Source organism: Armigeres subalbatus, unplaced genomic scaffold (assembly GCF_024139115.2).
Source record: "Armigeres subalbatus isolate Guangzhou_Male unplaced genomic scaffold, GZ_Asu_2 Contig1310, whole genome shotgun sequence".
Lineage (NCBI taxonomy): Eukaryota > Metazoa > Arthropoda > Insecta > Diptera > Culicidae > Armigeres > Armigeres subalbatus.
This window is the reverse complement of record NW_026942078.1, coordinates 1,331,359-1,348,327: the sequence shown is the minus strand read 5'-3', so window position 1 is coordinate 1,348,327 and position 16,969 is coordinate 1,331,359. Positions and strand designations below refer to the sequence as shown.

The 16,969-nt window shown below is 42.8% G+C and overlaps 2 protein-coding genes across 2 annotated transcripts; both read left to right on the top strand.

Annotated features, from left to right (window-relative positions):
- The first annotated feature begins 387 nt into the window (after window positions 1–387).
- Window positions 388–1,829, top strand: LOC134202640 (large ribosomal subunit protein uL22). Its single transcript, XM_062677655.1, has 3 exons — window positions 388–413; window positions 790–884; window positions 1,263–1,829. The coding sequence occupies exons 2-3, from the start codon at window positions 804–806 to the stop codon at window positions 1,740–1,742; spliced, it is 561 nt and encodes a 186-aa protein (XP_062533639.1). The 5' UTR covers window positions 388–413; window positions 790–803; the 3' UTR covers window positions 1,743–1,829.
- Window positions 1,830–12,724: 10,895 nt separating this feature from the next.
- Window positions 12,725–13,351, top strand: LOC134202634 (uncharacterized). Its single transcript, XM_062677652.1, has one exon. The coding sequence runs from the start codon at window positions 12,725–12,727 to the stop codon at window positions 13,349–13,351; it is 627 nt and encodes a 208-aa protein (XP_062533636.1).
- Window positions 13,352–16,969: the final 3,618 nt, after the last annotated feature.

Genomic DNA, 16,969 nt, shown 5'->3' with positions numbered 1-16,969 from the left:
GAGGTAAACAAAAATGGAAATGACAACTGTTGTCAAACTGACGTGATTTGAATTGAGGGGCTTCTCAATGGTCGAGTGATTGTAATAATTGTAATCCGTCACTCCCCAGGGGTATATAGTGGTGCCCGAAAAAATGGCCACCACTCCGTCTATGTATTCGTCAATGATAGTACTTTCGGCTATTTACATATTTAACATGATCGTGTAAAATATTGTCAGTGACTTGAGTAAAAACATCCCACTTTTGGATAGTTGTGGGTTGCCGTGCATAGTTTGCTTGATTTTGGTAACGATATTGAGAATTTTCTCTACATTTTCGTGACATCTCCAAACCGGAAGCGAGACCGCTGTCACTTGGATTGCTCTTTTGTCTGTCAAATGATTTGAAAGCTCTCTTTCCGGCATCTTGTCAGGTTCGTGGTGGAACACATTTACTTTGCTTCCCGAAAAATTGTCTAAAATACGGTGAAAAATGAGTGAAATTAATTTTGGTTGCCATTGAAATTAGGTCAAGTGGTAGTATCTATCATGAAAACTAATAGCGGTTCGATTCGCTGTGAATTTAATGGAAAAATAATTGTTCAAAATATTGCAATGCTGGTGCTTCGAGTGCATCCTTTCAGAGATGACGATGTCAACAAAAAATCTGGTGCTGTTCCGATGTGGCAGCTCCAATCTTCCCGAAATTGCTCTCAATGGTTCAATCAAAATCGATCACTCCTTTTTTTTTCAATGTTTTGCTTTTACGTTGTATCTAATCGCTAAAATGTTCTGTTTTGGAATTTACAGGGCAATAATTCAAGATGGGTCGTTACGCCAAGGAGCCAGATAATCCCGCCAAGTCGTGCAAAGCTCGCGGATCGAACCTCCGGGTGCATTTCAAGGTAAGATTTTTTAATTATACACCTCGCTCTAAAAGATTGTTTCAATATCTCAGCTTTATCGTTTTCTCTATACCGTCGTGCGAGGGTTCTTTTTAATTTTAAAATTTTCTGAAAAAATTAAACGAAATAAATGCAAAATTTGAAACAGAAAGTTGCCAGCTAACTATCAACAATACACCTGAATGGTGATAGTGGAAGTTTGATAGTAATTTACGTTATAATTCTTTTATCAAAATGTCCAAAGCAGTCCCGCACGACGGTGATCATTTTTGTCGCGTTTAGACGCAGACGTAGGACGACAGAGTGGACTGTTCATATGCATATTGTCTCCAATTTTTGTAAAACTACTTGGTATCTTATCAATTGTTTACATTCCAGAACACTCGCGAAACGGCGCTAGCCATCAAGCGTATGCCTCTCCGCCGTGCCCAGAAGTTCCTGAAGAACGTGTGCGAAAAAAAGGAGTGCGTCCCATTCCGTCGCTACAACAGTGGCATCGGCCGTTGCGCCCAGGCCAAGCACTGGAACACGTCCATTGGACGATGGCCAAAGAAGTCCGCCGAGTTCCTGTTGCAATTGCTGAAGAACGCCGAAGCCAATGCCGATTACCGGGGTCTGGATGTGGACCGACTGGTCGTTGACCACATTCAAGTCAACCGGGCGCCATGCCTGCGTCGCCGTACGTACCGTGCCCATGGTCGCATCAATCCGTACATGTCGTCGCCCTGTCACATCGAGCTGTCGCTCACCGAGAAGGAAGACGTTGTGAGCAAGACCGCCGAGAACGAACCTGCGAAGAAAAAGCTCTCCAAGAAGAAGCTCCAGCGACAGAAGGAGAAGATGATGCGTAACGAGTAAACTTAACGTTTAAGTTGATGGGCGAGGTGTATATTGAAGAATCGATTAACTGAGAATACAAAGAGTTGGAAGTCGTAAGAAAAGTAAGTTACTGCTTTTGAATTTGTCTTTAGAAGTTGAGAACGTTCCAGTCGATGTGTGATGTTCTTGGCTATGTATTTTATTTTATCGTGTACGAATTTCGTGAACTCAAATCGGACTTTAATTGAAAATTGTTACAATGTTGACCAGACTTTATCACATTTTCGACCCGATTTTGTCACCCCAAAAAAATTTGAAAGTTTGTCATTCTTTTTATTTCCGTAAATAATACTGCAAACAACACTGATTGTCATGAAATAACTTTCACCGTAGAAATAACGGCTACCGTTCACGCATTTTGCCTTTCCAAAGCATAAAATGATTCATATTTATAGAATAAATTAAAAAATTGTAAATAAATTTTTCTCACCCCAAAATTTACCAGGGGGTGATAAAAGCGGAATATTACTGCATTGCAATTCGATTATTGTTTTCAACAACCACATCAATTTGCCTCCTCAATACTGTAATATTTCATGGGCGAACAGTGTGACAGAGAGATTCGATCATCTGTTTAGATCTCAGGCCTGGTAGCGAGTCACTTTTTAGTGACTTGGTCACTATTTTGAGGCTAGTCACTAAAAAGTCACTATTTGCATCCAAAAGTCACTAAAGTCACTATTTTTCGGAAAATGGTCACTAAAGTCACTATTTTTGCACCGCGCCTATTGGAAAAAGATCAAAATAGAAATCCTTTGTTCCTACTTTTATTATCGACTGAATCAAATGTAAATCTGATAGCAATGTATAATAGGGAATAATTATAGAGCATTCTCTGATATTCATACAAAATGGTCATGTTTGAGGATCACTATCACTAGTTCTAGCGATCAGATTGAGGACATTTTTGGCATCCCAAATTAGACCTTGAATGCGAGAAAGAGAAATGTTAAATTCGGTGAAATATTAATCGATAAACATTCTTAAACTTAAAGTAATTTGGAGCTCAGAAAAAAGTTCCAACGAGTTTCACCCTAAAACATCAACAGAATCGTTGTTTTCGGTGTATCCTATGAAATATGTGCATTGCAACTGCAACTATCCGCAACTTTGTTTGTTTCAAGCAGTGGAAATTGTATTAAATTAACTTCACATTAAGAATTCTTACAGAGACCGAGTTACTTTTCACACGAGGTTCATACAAACACCCATAAAAAACAATCGAAAGGATTGGCCGACCTACCAAAGCAAAGACTGTTTTGATGTCTAATCAAACATTATTACCACAATGCTGTAATTGCTTCAAAATCGTTGCTGAAATTATAAAATGGTAACTCCAAAGGACGTATGTGATTTTGTGAACAAAGATTCAAACGTCGATTTGTCCAATCTGATAGCACTCCCACGCAAACCATCACCACAGACAGGTAGGGGAAGCCTTCGGCTACCTGTTAGTGGTGTCGTTTTGCGTGGGAGAGCTATCAAATTGGACAAATTGACGTTGGAATCTTTGTTTACAAAATCACATACGTCCTTTTGAATAAGTACCCGGAATATATACTTTTTGTGGTGTGACTAAATATGATTCATCATGGTCAAACTTCAAGCTTCTGGTTTAACCAACGAATACTTTCTCCAATATCCAACTACGTGCTTTTTTTGTCTTCTTGATTTCTGATAGCATTCTAGATATGGATTGAGGATAAATATGAGTATCGCTACATAGTTTTTAGTCTACGAATTACACCGTAACAATGCTAATGCAACTTGTTGCTCACTATCTGGTTATAAACTTTATACAAAAGTCACTATTTGGTCACTTTTCCTGAAACTAAAAGTCACTATTTGGCCACTTTTTTAGTCATCGTTGGTCACTAAGTCACTATTTTGAATGGCATTCGTTGCTACCAGGCCTGAGATCTGAGTTTATTCGAAAACCATGAGAATACCTGATTTGAAACCGCGGCCAAAAGCTTTACATATCGCATGTCTACAGCTGAACTCTTTTACAGTTAACGTACTGTTCCTTGGTACACGCTCTAGAATCATATCCTCAAATTCGGTCCAGTTGGCGTTTTGTGTTGCCATTTTTTACGTTGATGCAATGTTTGAGTTGACAGATTTGTGTTGATGAGTATGGGGAAATGATCATTTGTCCATGTGTTATCGTCTATCTTCTATTTGAGTTTGTTTGCAATTTCCGGGGAAGCTAGGTCCAGAGCTGATGTTTCGCCATTACGGGAATCAAGTCTAGTGTGTTCTCCGGTATTCAGCAACACTAACCCATTGTTTGTAATGAAATTTTCCAATACATCGTTATTAGAGTCTCTTTTTGAGCTTCCCCACATTTGACTATGGCTATTGAAATCGCCTAGCAGCAATATCGGTTGTGGCAATTCCAGGGTGGCCACTGAACCGGGAAAAGCGGGAAAAAGACGGGAAATTGAAGTCACCGGGAAAACAAGCGGGAAAAACCGGGAGTTCAGGACATGTACCGGGAAAAAAACTAAATTTTCGTCAAGTTACATTCAAAACTCTTCAGATTTATTATTTAAAGTTTATTACTCAGTCGCATTCTAAATGAATTATTTGGTTTCAGTATATGGCATGATTGAGGTACAAAAAATAGGTAGACCTTTTTCCTAATCTAGTTTGTATCAATTTCGAGTGACATCTTCTGACAAAGTGTGACAAATGAATTTCTGTCTGTCTGAACCTTATAGACTCGGAAACTACTGAATTTTCACGCCGTTCGAATTTGTATGCAGATGTTTTTGGGGCCGGGGAAGATTATTAAGATGGTTCGAGACCCCTCCCCGCTTAGGAATGGGGGGCCCCCATACAAATGATGCAACAATTTCTGCATAACTCGAGAAGTAATCAGAGAATAGATCAAATGTAGGCGAAACGAAGTTCGTCGGGTCTGCAAGTATATCATAAATATTCAGTTTAATCAAAGTTAATTGCCTATTTTCCGGGTATAGACCACCCGACTTTGACATTAATTTACTATGTTCTGAATACTCAGAATTGAATATGTACACATTTTTTTAATTTGAAAAATGTATTGGAGGTAACCACTTTCCTTCAATGGAACTCGAACACACAACCCTCATGCTAGACTGGTGCTTTTAACCAACTAAGCTACGAAGGACCTCCTGTCTATCCATCTCTATAACACTACAGAACCGATCGGCGTGAAAATTTGAATACAGGGATTTTTGGGGCCAGGGAAGGTTCTTATGATGGGTTCGAGACACCTACCCGCCCTAAGAGGGGGGTCCCGTCTGCTTAACTCGAGAATTATTCGAGCAAATGGTACTAAAATTGACATGACGAGGTTTTTGAAGACAAGAAATGTTTCTACGATGGTTCAAGTTCCCTCCCGCTATAAAAGGTGGCTCCCATACTATTAAAACACACAGTTCTGCATAACTTTTTAATAAAAAATCTAGATTTTATTTTAATGGATAGAACTGGAAATAAGAACGTTAAATTTTAGAAATTTTAAATGTAATATTGATTAAATTACGAATGCCTTCTTCTTCTTCTTATTGACATTACATCCCCACGCTGGGACAGAGCCGCCTCGCAGCTTAGTGTTCATTAAGCACTTCCACAGTTATTAACTGCGAGGTTTCTAAGCCAAGTTACCATTTTTGCATTCGTATATCATGAGGCTAACACGATGATACTTTTATATGCCCAGGGAAGTCGAGACAATTTCCGAATCGAAAATTGCCTAGACCGGCACCGGGAATTGAACCCAGCCACCCTTAGCATGGTCTTGCTTTGTAGCCGCGCATCTTACCGCACGGCTAAGGAGGGCCCCTACGAATGCCTAGAATTATCCAAAATGTTGGTAAATAGGGTAAAATGCCCAATAGTGGACCCCCTAGTAGCGGAATTTTGCTTTTCCTGTCATAAGGAGTAGAAATTTTCAACATATTAATTCTTCTTGATATCGAACAACAAGCTCTGCATCTCCTCTTCTCGATACATACATAAAACACCCAAATACACGACGTTATTCGTCAAAACTATCATTTTAAAGTCTAACAGAATTCGTCCTATAGTAGACCCCTTGGGGGTCCATAATAGGAAATTGCTTCCCTATAGTCGACACTTCATTTGATTTTCATGTCCCGTTTCGGGACGTTCTTCTTCCCTATTATGGACCCTCCAAAATATTCCTATAATGGACACTCTCGTGTTTATTTTTATAGAATTGTAAAAATTATCTAATTTTACTTTCCATAGCATTTCCAATGCATGTAATCAAATCATAGGACTGTAAGGTAGGTTCTCCCGATGGAATTTCATAGGAAAATGTTGACATTGTGCTGTAATAATGCCAAATGGCTGGAGGGTCCACTATTGGTTAGGGGTCCACTATTGGGCATTTTACCCTATATTTTTGAAAACAAAATAATGATTTTGATCGGAAATAAAGATTTGGGTCGTCAGATTAAGCTGTGTTCCAATTAGTTGTTTTATAATTTTGTGCTTAAAAAAAGCAATACTAATAACTATGATGAGGTTATACACTGCTTTACTGTCCTCACTGTCACTGCTGTAGTCTGAATAGGATCAAATAGAGAACTGAACATTAAAAATAGTTCTGCTGTACTATAAGATACTATACATTTGTACTGCTTTCTGTTATCATAATGCACTAAGAAATAAGAATAAAACTAAACTGGCATGCAATGTCCATTGGTTCTGTCAGAAACTTACGAAAGTTTTGCAATCAATAAAAAAATAGAAACTTTGTAATAAGGTGCTAATGTGGTACTGTGGTGATTAAATGCCGGTTGACACTACCATTACATGACCACGAAGCGCACAATTTAAGTGTGTCTGTTGTTTAAAGCATTTCGCATTACTCGTTGTTGGTAATTATATATATATATATATATCAAGCATAATTTTTCATAACGACGTATGTAACAAATATGAGGATTCGAGAAATCCTTTGCTGAAAGTTGGCAAAACTTTTTCTAAAACTGTTTTAAAACTAAATCTTTTTTCAATACTTTTTCCGCTGGCATGCATCATTACAAGACACGTAATAAGCGTGTTTCACAGTAAAGCTCAGTTCATTCAAATTCATTGTGAAAAACGATAAAATTATACATACACCGGTATGCTACACGTACGTCGGTGTACATTGGTCGGTTTTCCATAGTGCACGATTGACGCAACTGCAGTTTTGTTTTGTTTTGATTTTTTGTTACATAGGTCGCTCTTAGTTCTATATGTTAAAGCGACGTATGTAACAGTGAGACTTCAAAAATAGAAATTTTACATACGTCGATTCGCAAAAAGATTGAATTAAAGAATTTTAAGATCTGAAATCAGTAAAATCGATGCGTATTATATAAAGCCGCGTGTGATTGTCACGTTGTATTAAAAACCCCGTTTTGTTTACTTTTGTTACATACGTCGTTATGAAAAATTATGCTTGATATATTTATTTCAAAAGTATACAAAAGTAGACAAAAAATAAAACACCCAATCAAAGCTTTAAAACTCTTTCCCTTTTTTTACGAAATAAAAACCGGGAAAAATTGACAAAACTTATCGGGAAAAGCGAAAAAAAACGGAATTTGAAAATTGAATTTCAGTGGCCACCCTGCAATTCACTTATAAGCTTATCTAGCTTTCCTTTTAGGGTTTGGGATGGAGTGTGACAAGGTATATGTTGGAGAATAAAATGATCAGTAGGCGTTCAGATCGAACGGTAATCTAAGCAATCATATACTTATGTCAATTGAATAAAATTTTCACTTCTGCTTCTACCACTGCAACAAGTAGTTCGTTTTACTGCCATTCCAATAGGTTATTGGCCCAGTAATGTAATAGAAAAAGATTGTAGAAGCAAAATGCCAAACGAAGTTGCTGAACAAAATGCGGTTCCACAGCAAATCCAGAACCTTTCAAGTCTCCCTTCAATCGAGCGGTTGAGTGGCCGTGAGAACTGGCCCACTTGGAAGTTCGCTGTGGAAACTTATCTTGAGCTGGAAGAGCTGTGGGAAGTTGTGAAGCCGACTCAAAATGCGGATGGAACTCTACCGGCGGTTGACGCGAATAAGTGCAGAAGAGCACAAGCGAAGATTATTCTTTTGGATCCGGTAAACTACGTACATTAGACCTGTTCACCATTTTCAAAAGTATTCCAGATTCAAAGTGCCACCCCTCTATTTCAATGAGTATCTTAAATGGAGTCTCCTGACCAATTTTCAGCCAAATCCATGGAGATTTGGAGGTGCATCAAATGAGATTTGTGATTTTTTAGACTTTTTCATAGAAATGTCGTCTGAATGCATCAATTTAACTCCACATAGTAGAAGCATTAGTCGTGAATAGCTTCTTTAGACTATTACCTACCACTTTGTCATTGATACTAGGATGTTTAGAGGGCTTATTCTATGACTTTTTAGTAGATTTTGCTGAAAAAAATGGCTAAAAACCAGAAAAATAATTTTAGGTGCTTCTGGGGGTAGTAAAATTTTTCAATATGTGCCCAATTCAATTATTCCGTTTATTTCCTTCAACTGTTGCGGAAGTTTCGTCCATACATCAGTTTATTCTGAAAAATAAGCTTCAGCATGTAATAATGCAGTTTTCATGAAATACTCAACATTTGAATAGGGTAGTCAAGCAAGACCATTCCCCCATGCTAAAACAAAGTTGACCATGATTTATGAGCAATATCATCCAGTATGCTTGACCTACTGGTATGGAACTAAAGTGGGCTATGTGGTAGTGTCAGGGCCTGCAGATCAAGAGGTCCACGGTTCGAGGCGCCGAGTAGATAAAGATTTTTTTTTTGTCAAGTCTTATGGAAAATGTTATGTTTTCAATGACCTTTCGGGGTCGTTAACTACATTTGAATGTGACTAATTATATACCCTTCTCCTAGCTATTGCATCACTCATGCCACTGACTAATTTTAAACAACCTTCAATTATTGAGATTATAATAAGTTCATGTCCATCATTGCAGTCACCAATGAATCGTCTACTTTGAGCGTGCCTACAGCGACACACTAGGAGTTAACTCTCTGTAATCAGTATGGCGAAAGGCATCTACAGTTGATTTTCTCGAAGTTAAAACCCTAATCGAAAAAGTATTTGGTAAGCGTAATAGCGGATTCCTTCCTGCATAACCGGTACCAAATATTTGTCCCGATAAAATTACCCTTTTTGAGAAAACCCACGTAAATTACATGTGTTTTGCCATATACAAAGTTCTGGCGGTTAACTCATATGCTGGCTATTTGCGCATATACGATAGCGCCTGGATGGTGGCAGCGGCGGGTAGAAAACCAGCCACTACCAATAATTCATTGTGAAGTAAGGATCGATCCGGTTTGGTTTGTGCCATGAGTGTGGTACAATAACTAAGGAGAGGATAACCAATAAATCAGAATGTTATTTAAACTTTAAACTAGATTTTTTTATCACGCTCAATAATAAGTTTCCGATCGCGACAGATTATCGACAACATGGAATTAGCCACCTGGCTTGATAAATAAATTATCTTCAACTGCTTGGCGCCTCGAACCGTGGACCTCTTGATCTGCAGGCCCTGACACTACCACATAGCCCAATCTAGATGCATATCAGGGGGTCGAGCATACTGGATGACATTGCTCATAAATCATGGTCAACTTTGTTTTAGCATGGGGGAATGGTCTTGCTTGACTACCCTATTCAAATGTTGAGTATTTCATGAAAACTGCATTATTACATGCCGAAGCTTATTTTTCAGAATAAAGTGATGTATGGACGAAACTTCCGCAACAGTTGAAGGAAATAAACGGAATAATTGAATTGGGCACATATTGAAAAAGCACCTAAAATTATTTTTCTGGTTTTTAGCCATTTTTTTCAGCAAAATCTACTAAAAAGTCATAGAATAAGCCCTCTAAACATCCTAGTATCAATGACAAAGTGGTAGGTAATAGTCTAAAGAAGCTATTCACGACTAATGCTTCTACTATGTGGAGTTAAATTGATGCATTCAGACGACATTTCTATGAAAAAGTCTAAAATAACACAAATCTCGTTTGATGCACCTCTAAACCTCCATGGATTTGGCTGAAAATTGGTCAGGAGAAATAGAGGGGTGGCACTTTGAATCTGGAATACTTTTGAAAATGGTGAACAGATCTAACGTACATGTTAAGGACGCGAAAACGGCCCGTGAGGTTTGGGCGAAGCTTGAAGCAGCATTTGAAGACTCCGGTCTGACTCGTCGGGTAGCGCTGCTCAGGAAGCTCATCACCACGTCCCTTTCGTTGTGTGGAAATATGGAAGCGTATGTGACGGAAATCATTTCCACCGCCCAACATCTTCGAGGCGTTGTGTTCGAGATTTCGGAAGAGTGGATTGGATCTCTTTTGCTTGCTGGTCTTCCGGAGGAGTACCTATGAGCCGATGATCATGGCGTTGGAGAACTCCGGCATCCCTATCACCGGCGATAGCATCAAGACGAAGCTACTCCAGGAAGTACAGTTCTCCTCGAAAAAACGGGCCATCTCAACGTTCGAAGTCTGAAACAATTGAAGAACGGTCTTGTCAGAGGAGTAGAGTTCAAGGAATCAGAAATCAGCAATTGTACGGTGTGTGCTATGGGTAGGCAAACCCGTCTCCCATTTCCTAAAAACGGACATCGGGCTACTGGACCATTGGAGCTTGTTCACACGGATATATGCGGACCAATGGAAGAACCCTCATTGGGTGGAAGCCGGTATTATGTGTCGTTTGTCGACGATTGGACAAGGTGCAAAAAAATGCAAAATCTACAACAGAAGTTTTACACGCGTTCGACCAGTTCCGTGCCTTAGCTGAAAATCAGACCGGTTTCAAGCTAAAAGTACTTCGAAGTGACAACGGTAAGGAATGCTGTAACCATTTATTTCAAAAACGTCTGGCCGAAGCTGGAATAATCCATCCATCAACCGAATATACTCCGGAGCAAAATGGATTGGCGGAGCGAGTCAACCGAACCGTCGTTGAACGAGCGAGATGTATGCTGTTTGAGGCGAAACTACCGAAATCTTTCTGGGCGGAAGCGGTAGCAGCTGCAACGTACGTAATCAATAGATCCCCTTGCAAAGGTCATGAATTAACACCACAAGAAGTCTGGTCTGGACGCAAGCCTGATCCACAGAGAAACAGACGTCTCACTTAGAACAAAATGCAATCAAAATCATCGTCACGAAAACAGTACCGCCCAATTCTAAATGCACTGTAGGTGGACAAGCGGCAACCAGGTGGCGGTAGTGAGCAAACGTCAAACACAAGTAAAACCGATGGAAGCGCCATCGGTGGCCGATCGACCACCTACAAAAAATTGAATCCACCGTTAAAAAGATGAACGATGGAACATGTGTAGAGTGAGACGTGACGTCTGTTTCTCTGTGCCTGATCTATCACACATGCGAACGAATTTTTGGCACGAAGGCACTGGCACATATTCCCAAGCAAAAGTGGAGGAAGTGGGATGTAAAATCGAAGGAGTGTATTCTAGTTAGTTTTGATGACCAGAGCAAAGCCTATCGACTTTTTGATCCGTTGAAGAAGGACGTTTTTAAGAGCCGTGATGTAATTTTCGTAAGCGAGTCGTGTCGTGACAATACGTTGGTACATCCAGTAGCTGCGAGGAGTCATTTGAATCGAGTGAGAACGTTTGTGAGTTTGGATTTTGAAAACAATTTAGCCGAATCAAATCATCAAGATGTTCCAATTCAGCAAGTTCGTGAAGACTATGAAGAATCTTCCGATGATGAGCAATCTGGATCAGATGAAGAATTCTTTTCGCAAGCCGAAACAAGCGCAGGCGAATATTCCGATGGTGTCAATGGTGACGTGACAATTATGGCGCTCCCACCGCAACAATCTTCTAATCCACCGAAGTCCCAGGTGTTGAGGCGCAGCGGTCGGGAGCGCGCGATTCCAGGCAAGTACCACGATTTTGTATTTCCGAGCAAACACTTTTCGTATCCACATTCTCAACAGTCTGACCCGCGACAAGGGCTGAAGGCTAGCAAACGTTCAATGAGGAAATCCAGCGATCCCCAAACACGCAATGAAGCGTTGCGGAGTGTCAACGCCGTTCGATGGCAAACCGCCATGGATGAAGAGTATCAGACGCTGATGGCAAGCAACACGTGGGAATTGGTACAGCTTCCTATGGACAAGAAAGCCATTGGCTGTAAATGGCTCTTCAAAACCAAGCATGACGAGAAAGGCAACGTAGCTCGGTACAAAGCAAGAATTGTCGCACAAGGGTTTTCACAACGATACGGGACTGACTATGATGAGGTCTTTGCACCAGTAGCAAAGCAGGTGACGTTTCGTTCCTTACTGACCGTTGCCAGTCGAAGGAATTCCATCGTAAGACACGTCGACGTTAAAACTGCATATTTAAACGGTGTACTGGAAGAAGCCGTATATATGCGTCAGACAGAGGGTTATCATATCGGTGACGAGAGGACAGTCTGCCGATTGAGGAGGAGCCTGTACGGCCTGAAACAATCAGCGCGCGTATGGAATCGAAAAGTCGATACTGTTTTCAAAGCCATGGGGTTCCAGCCAACAGAATCGGATCCGTGTTTGTACGTACGACGTGAAAATGGTTCTGCTGCGTACATTTTAGTCTACGTCGACGACATGATCATTGTAACTCAGATAATGGAGGAATTCTAAACTATTCTGAAAACTTTTCAAGAACATTTCACGGTGGCGGATGATCTTGGAGATATTCGTCATTTCCTTGGTATGGAGATCGAGAATAGCCCATCCGGATACAAGCTAAATCAGGAAACGTACATTCGAAGGTTGACAGAACGTTTTGGTATGGAACTAGCGAAACCGGCAAAGATACCACTTGACCCCGGCTACCTACAGAAGGAGGAGGAGATGGATTAGCTACCTAACAACCATGACTGCATGAGCTTGATTGGAGGTCTCCTGTACGTAGCTGTACACACGCGACCAGATATCGCCGTCAGCACATCGATTTTGGAACAAAAATCAAGCTTCCCAAATTCGCATGACTGGACTGAAGCCAAGCGAGTATTACGATATTTGTACACCACCAGCAACAACAAGCTACAGTTAGGTACTTCAAATGAAGGATTGCAGATGTTCGTCGATGCAGATTGGGCTGGTGATTCTCACGACAGGAAGTCAAACTCTGGTGTACTCATTATGCTCGGAGTAGGATTAATTTCCTGGGGCTCACGAAAGCAATCATGCGTTGCACTAAGCTCGACTGAAGCGGAGTTCGTGGCGTTCGCTGAAGGCTGCCAAGAGTTAGTTTGGACGAAACGATTAATTGATGAGATCGGTGACGGTGAAGTAACTGATGTTCCCATTCCAGTATTTGAAGATAATCAGAGCTGTATCAAGCTGGTTGAAGGAGATCGCATCGAACGACGCAGCAAACACATTGAAACAAAATTCTTCTTCGTTCGGGACCTAAAAGAAAAGCAGATCATCAGAATGCTGTATTGCCCGACCGAAACAATGTTGGTCGATTTGATGACGAAACCACTTCAACGAGGTCGTTTGTAAAAACTAAATGAAGCAATAGGAATTCGTCCGGATCTGCCCGAGGAGGAGTGTTGGAGAATAAAATGATCAGTAGGCGTTCAGATCGAACGGTAATCTAAGCAATCATATACTTATGTCAATTGAATACAATTTTCACTTCTACTTCTACCACTGCAACAAGTAGTACGTTTTACTGCCATTCCAATAGTATATACACGCTGGCGTATGTAGCAATTATTGGATGCATAACCTGCGCTGCTACAACTTGCAGTGATGTTTTCAGTTTTAAAAACTTGTAAGAAGTATTTCTGGCACGGCAAATGCTGGGTAAAGCGTACCATTGGTACTTCGCGTACCTGAAGGAATAAAATAGACCCCATCTCGCGGTCCTTAGCCTCTTACCCAGCAACTCCTATCCCTACCTCCCCGCGGTGCTGGTCGGGATACGAGCAACCTTAGGGAAGATCGGTTAACCAACCCCGGTGGGAACTATGGTCGTATGCTGACAGGGAAGGGGGGGTTTGCTCCTCTCCGGAGGTGCAAATCTTATTGAGCGTCTGTTCTCCATGTCAGGATCGGCTCACAACAGCGTCTGTTCTCCATGTTAGGGCGGCTGATCATCGTCCGAGTGCCAGCGAGGGACTCTAAAGTGAAACTGTGCACCATGGTCCACCGGAAATAAGGAGGAATGGTCCTCCGGAAATTTAGGGGTTTGGTGTCAGGCCCTGCAAGCCAGCCTTTAAAAATCATAAGCAACGAACAATCAACAAGAGAGTACGGACCGGAACCATCGGCGAAGACCACTGCGACGAAAAGGGACTAGCGATTGGAAACTCGGTTCGTGGAACTGCAAATCTCTCAACTTCATCGGGAGCACACGCATACTCGCCGATGTGCTCAAGGACCGGGGATTCGGCATCGTAGCGCTGCAGGAGGTTTGTTGGAAGGGATCAATGGTGCGAACGTTTAGAGGTAATCATACCATCTACCAGAGCTGCGGCAACACACATGAGCTGGGAACAGCTTTCATAGTGATGGGCGATATGCAAAGGCGCGTGATCGGGTGGTGGCCGATCAATGAAAGAATGTGCAGGTTGAGGATCAAAGGCCGGTTCTTCAACTTCAGCATAATCAACGTCCATAGCCCACACTCCGGAAGCACTGATGATGATAAGGACGCATTCTACGCGCAGCTGGAACGTGAGTACGACAACTGCCCAAGCCACGACGTCAAAATCATCATAGGAGATTTGAACGCTCAGGTTGGCCAAGAGGAGGAGTTTAGACCGACTATTGGAAAGTTCAGCGCTCACCGGCTGACGAACGAAAACGGCCTACGACTAATTGATTTCGCCGCCTCCAAGAATATGGCCATTCGTAGCACCTACTTCCAACACAGCCTCCCGTATCGGTACACCTGGAGATCACTACTGCAGACAGAATCACAAATCGACCACGTTCTGATTGATGGACGGCACTTCTCCGACATTATCGACGTCAGGACATATCGTGGCGCTAACATCGACTCTGACCACTATCTGGTGATGGTTAAACTGCGCCCAAAACTATCCGTCATCAACAATGTTCGGTACCGACGACCGCCGCGGTACGACCTAGAGCGACTGAAGCAACCTGATGTCGCCACTGCATACGCGCAGCATCTCGAGGCAGCGTTGCCGGAAGAGGGTGAGCTCGATGGGGCCCCTCTTGAGGACTGCTGGAGTACAGTTAAAGCAGCCATTAACGACGCAGCGGAGAACAACGTCGGGTATATGGGTCGAAGTCGACGGAACGATTGGTTCGACGAAGAGTGCAGACAGATTCTGGAGGAGAAGGACGCAGCGCGGGCGGTCGCGCTGCAGCAAGGTACCCGGCAGAACGTGGAACGTTATAGACGGAAGCGGAGACAGCAGACCCGCCTTTTCAGGAGAAGAAACGCCACCTGGAAGAAGCGGAGTGCGAGGAGATGGAACTGCTGTGCCGTTCTCAAGATACACGCAAGTTCTATCAGAAGCTCAACGCATCCCGCAAAGGCTTCGTGCCGCGAGCCGAAATGTGCCGGGATAAGGATGGGAGCATCTTGACGGACGAACGTGTGGTGATCGAAAGGTGGAAGCAGCACTACGAGGAACATCTGAATGGCGCTGAGAGTACAGGCAATGAAAGTCAAGGCAGCGGAGGAGATGACTACGTCAGTTCAGCGGACGATGGAAGCCAACCAGCCCCCACCTTGAGGGAAGTTAAGGATGCCATTCAACAGCTAAAGACCTATAAAGCAGCTTGTAAGGATGGTATCGGAGCTGAGCTCATCAAGATGGGCCCGGAAAAGCTGGCCACTTGCCTGCACAAACTGATAGTCAGAATCTGGGAAAACGAACAGCTACCGGAGGAGTGGAAGGAAGGGGTTATATGCCCCATCTACAAGAAAGGCGACAAACTGGAGTGTGAGAACTTTCGAGCGATCACCATCCTTAATGCCGCCTACAAAGTGATATCCCAGATCATCTTCCGTCGTCTGTCACCATTAGTGAACGAGTTCGTGGGAAGTTATCAAGCCGGCTTCGTTGACGGCCGCTTGACAACGGACCAGATCTTTACTGTACGGCAAATCCTTCAAAAATGCCGTGAATACCAGGTCCCAACGCACCATCTGTTCGTTGATTTCAAGGCGGCATACGACAGTATAGACCGCGTAGAGCTATGGAAAATTATGGACGAGAACAGCTTCCCTGGGAAGCTTACCAGACTGATCAAAGCAACGGTGGATGGTGTGCAAAACTGTGTGAAGATTTCGGGCGAACACTCCAGTTCGTTCGAATCGCGCCGGGGACTAAGACAAGGTGATGGACTTTCGTGCCTGTTGTTCAACATTGCGCTAGAAGGTGTCATGCGGAGAGCCGGGTGTAACAGCCGAGGTACGATTTTCAACAGATCCAGTCAATTTATTTGTTTCGCGGATGACATGGACATTGTCGGCCGAACATTTGCAAAGGTGGCAGAACTGTACACCCGCCTGAAACGTGAAGCAACAAAAGTTGGACTGGTGGTGAATGCGTCAAAGACAAAGTACATGCTTGTGGGCGGAACCGAGCGCGACAGGGCCCGCCTGGGAAGCAGTGTTACGATAGACGGGGATACCTTCGAGGTGGTCGAGGAATTCGTCTACCTCGGATCCTTGCTAACGGCTGACAACAACGTTAGTCGTGAAATACGAAGGCGCATCATCTGTGGAAGTCGGGCCTACTACGGGCTCCAGAAGAAACTGCGGTCGAAAAAGATTCGCCACCGCACCAAATGTGTCATGTACAAGACGCTTATAAGACCGGTTGTCCTCTACGGACATGAAACATGGACAATGCTCGAGGAGGACTTGCAAGCACTCGGAGTATTCGAGAGACGGGTGCTTAGGACCATCTTTGGCGGTGTGCAAGAAGACGGTGTGTGGCGGCGAAGAATGAACCATGAGCTCGCCCAACTCTACGGCGAACCCAGTATCCAGAAGGTAGCTAAAGCCGGAAGGGTACGATGGGCAGGACATGTTGCAAGAATGCCGGACAGCAACCCTGCAAAGATGGTGTTCGCTTCAGATCCGGCAGGTACGAGACGGCGTGGAGCGCAGCGAGCGAGATGGGCAGACCA

What these genes read in the sequence shown, in the direction of transcription:
- LOC134202640 (XM_062677655.1), top strand. Translation starts at nt 804, where the DNA reads ATGGGTCGTTACGCCAAGGAGCCAGATAATCCCGCCAAGTCGTGCAAA. An exon ending in ACCTCCGGGTGCATTTCAAG is followed by an intron (nt 885 to 1,262) that starts GTAAGATTTTTT and finishes TTTACATTCCAG; the next exon opens with AACACTCGCGAAACGGCGCT.
- LOC134202634 (XM_062677652.1), top strand. Translation starts at nt 12,725, where the DNA reads ATGAGCTTGATTGGAGGTCTCCTGTACGTAGCTGTACACACGCGACCA.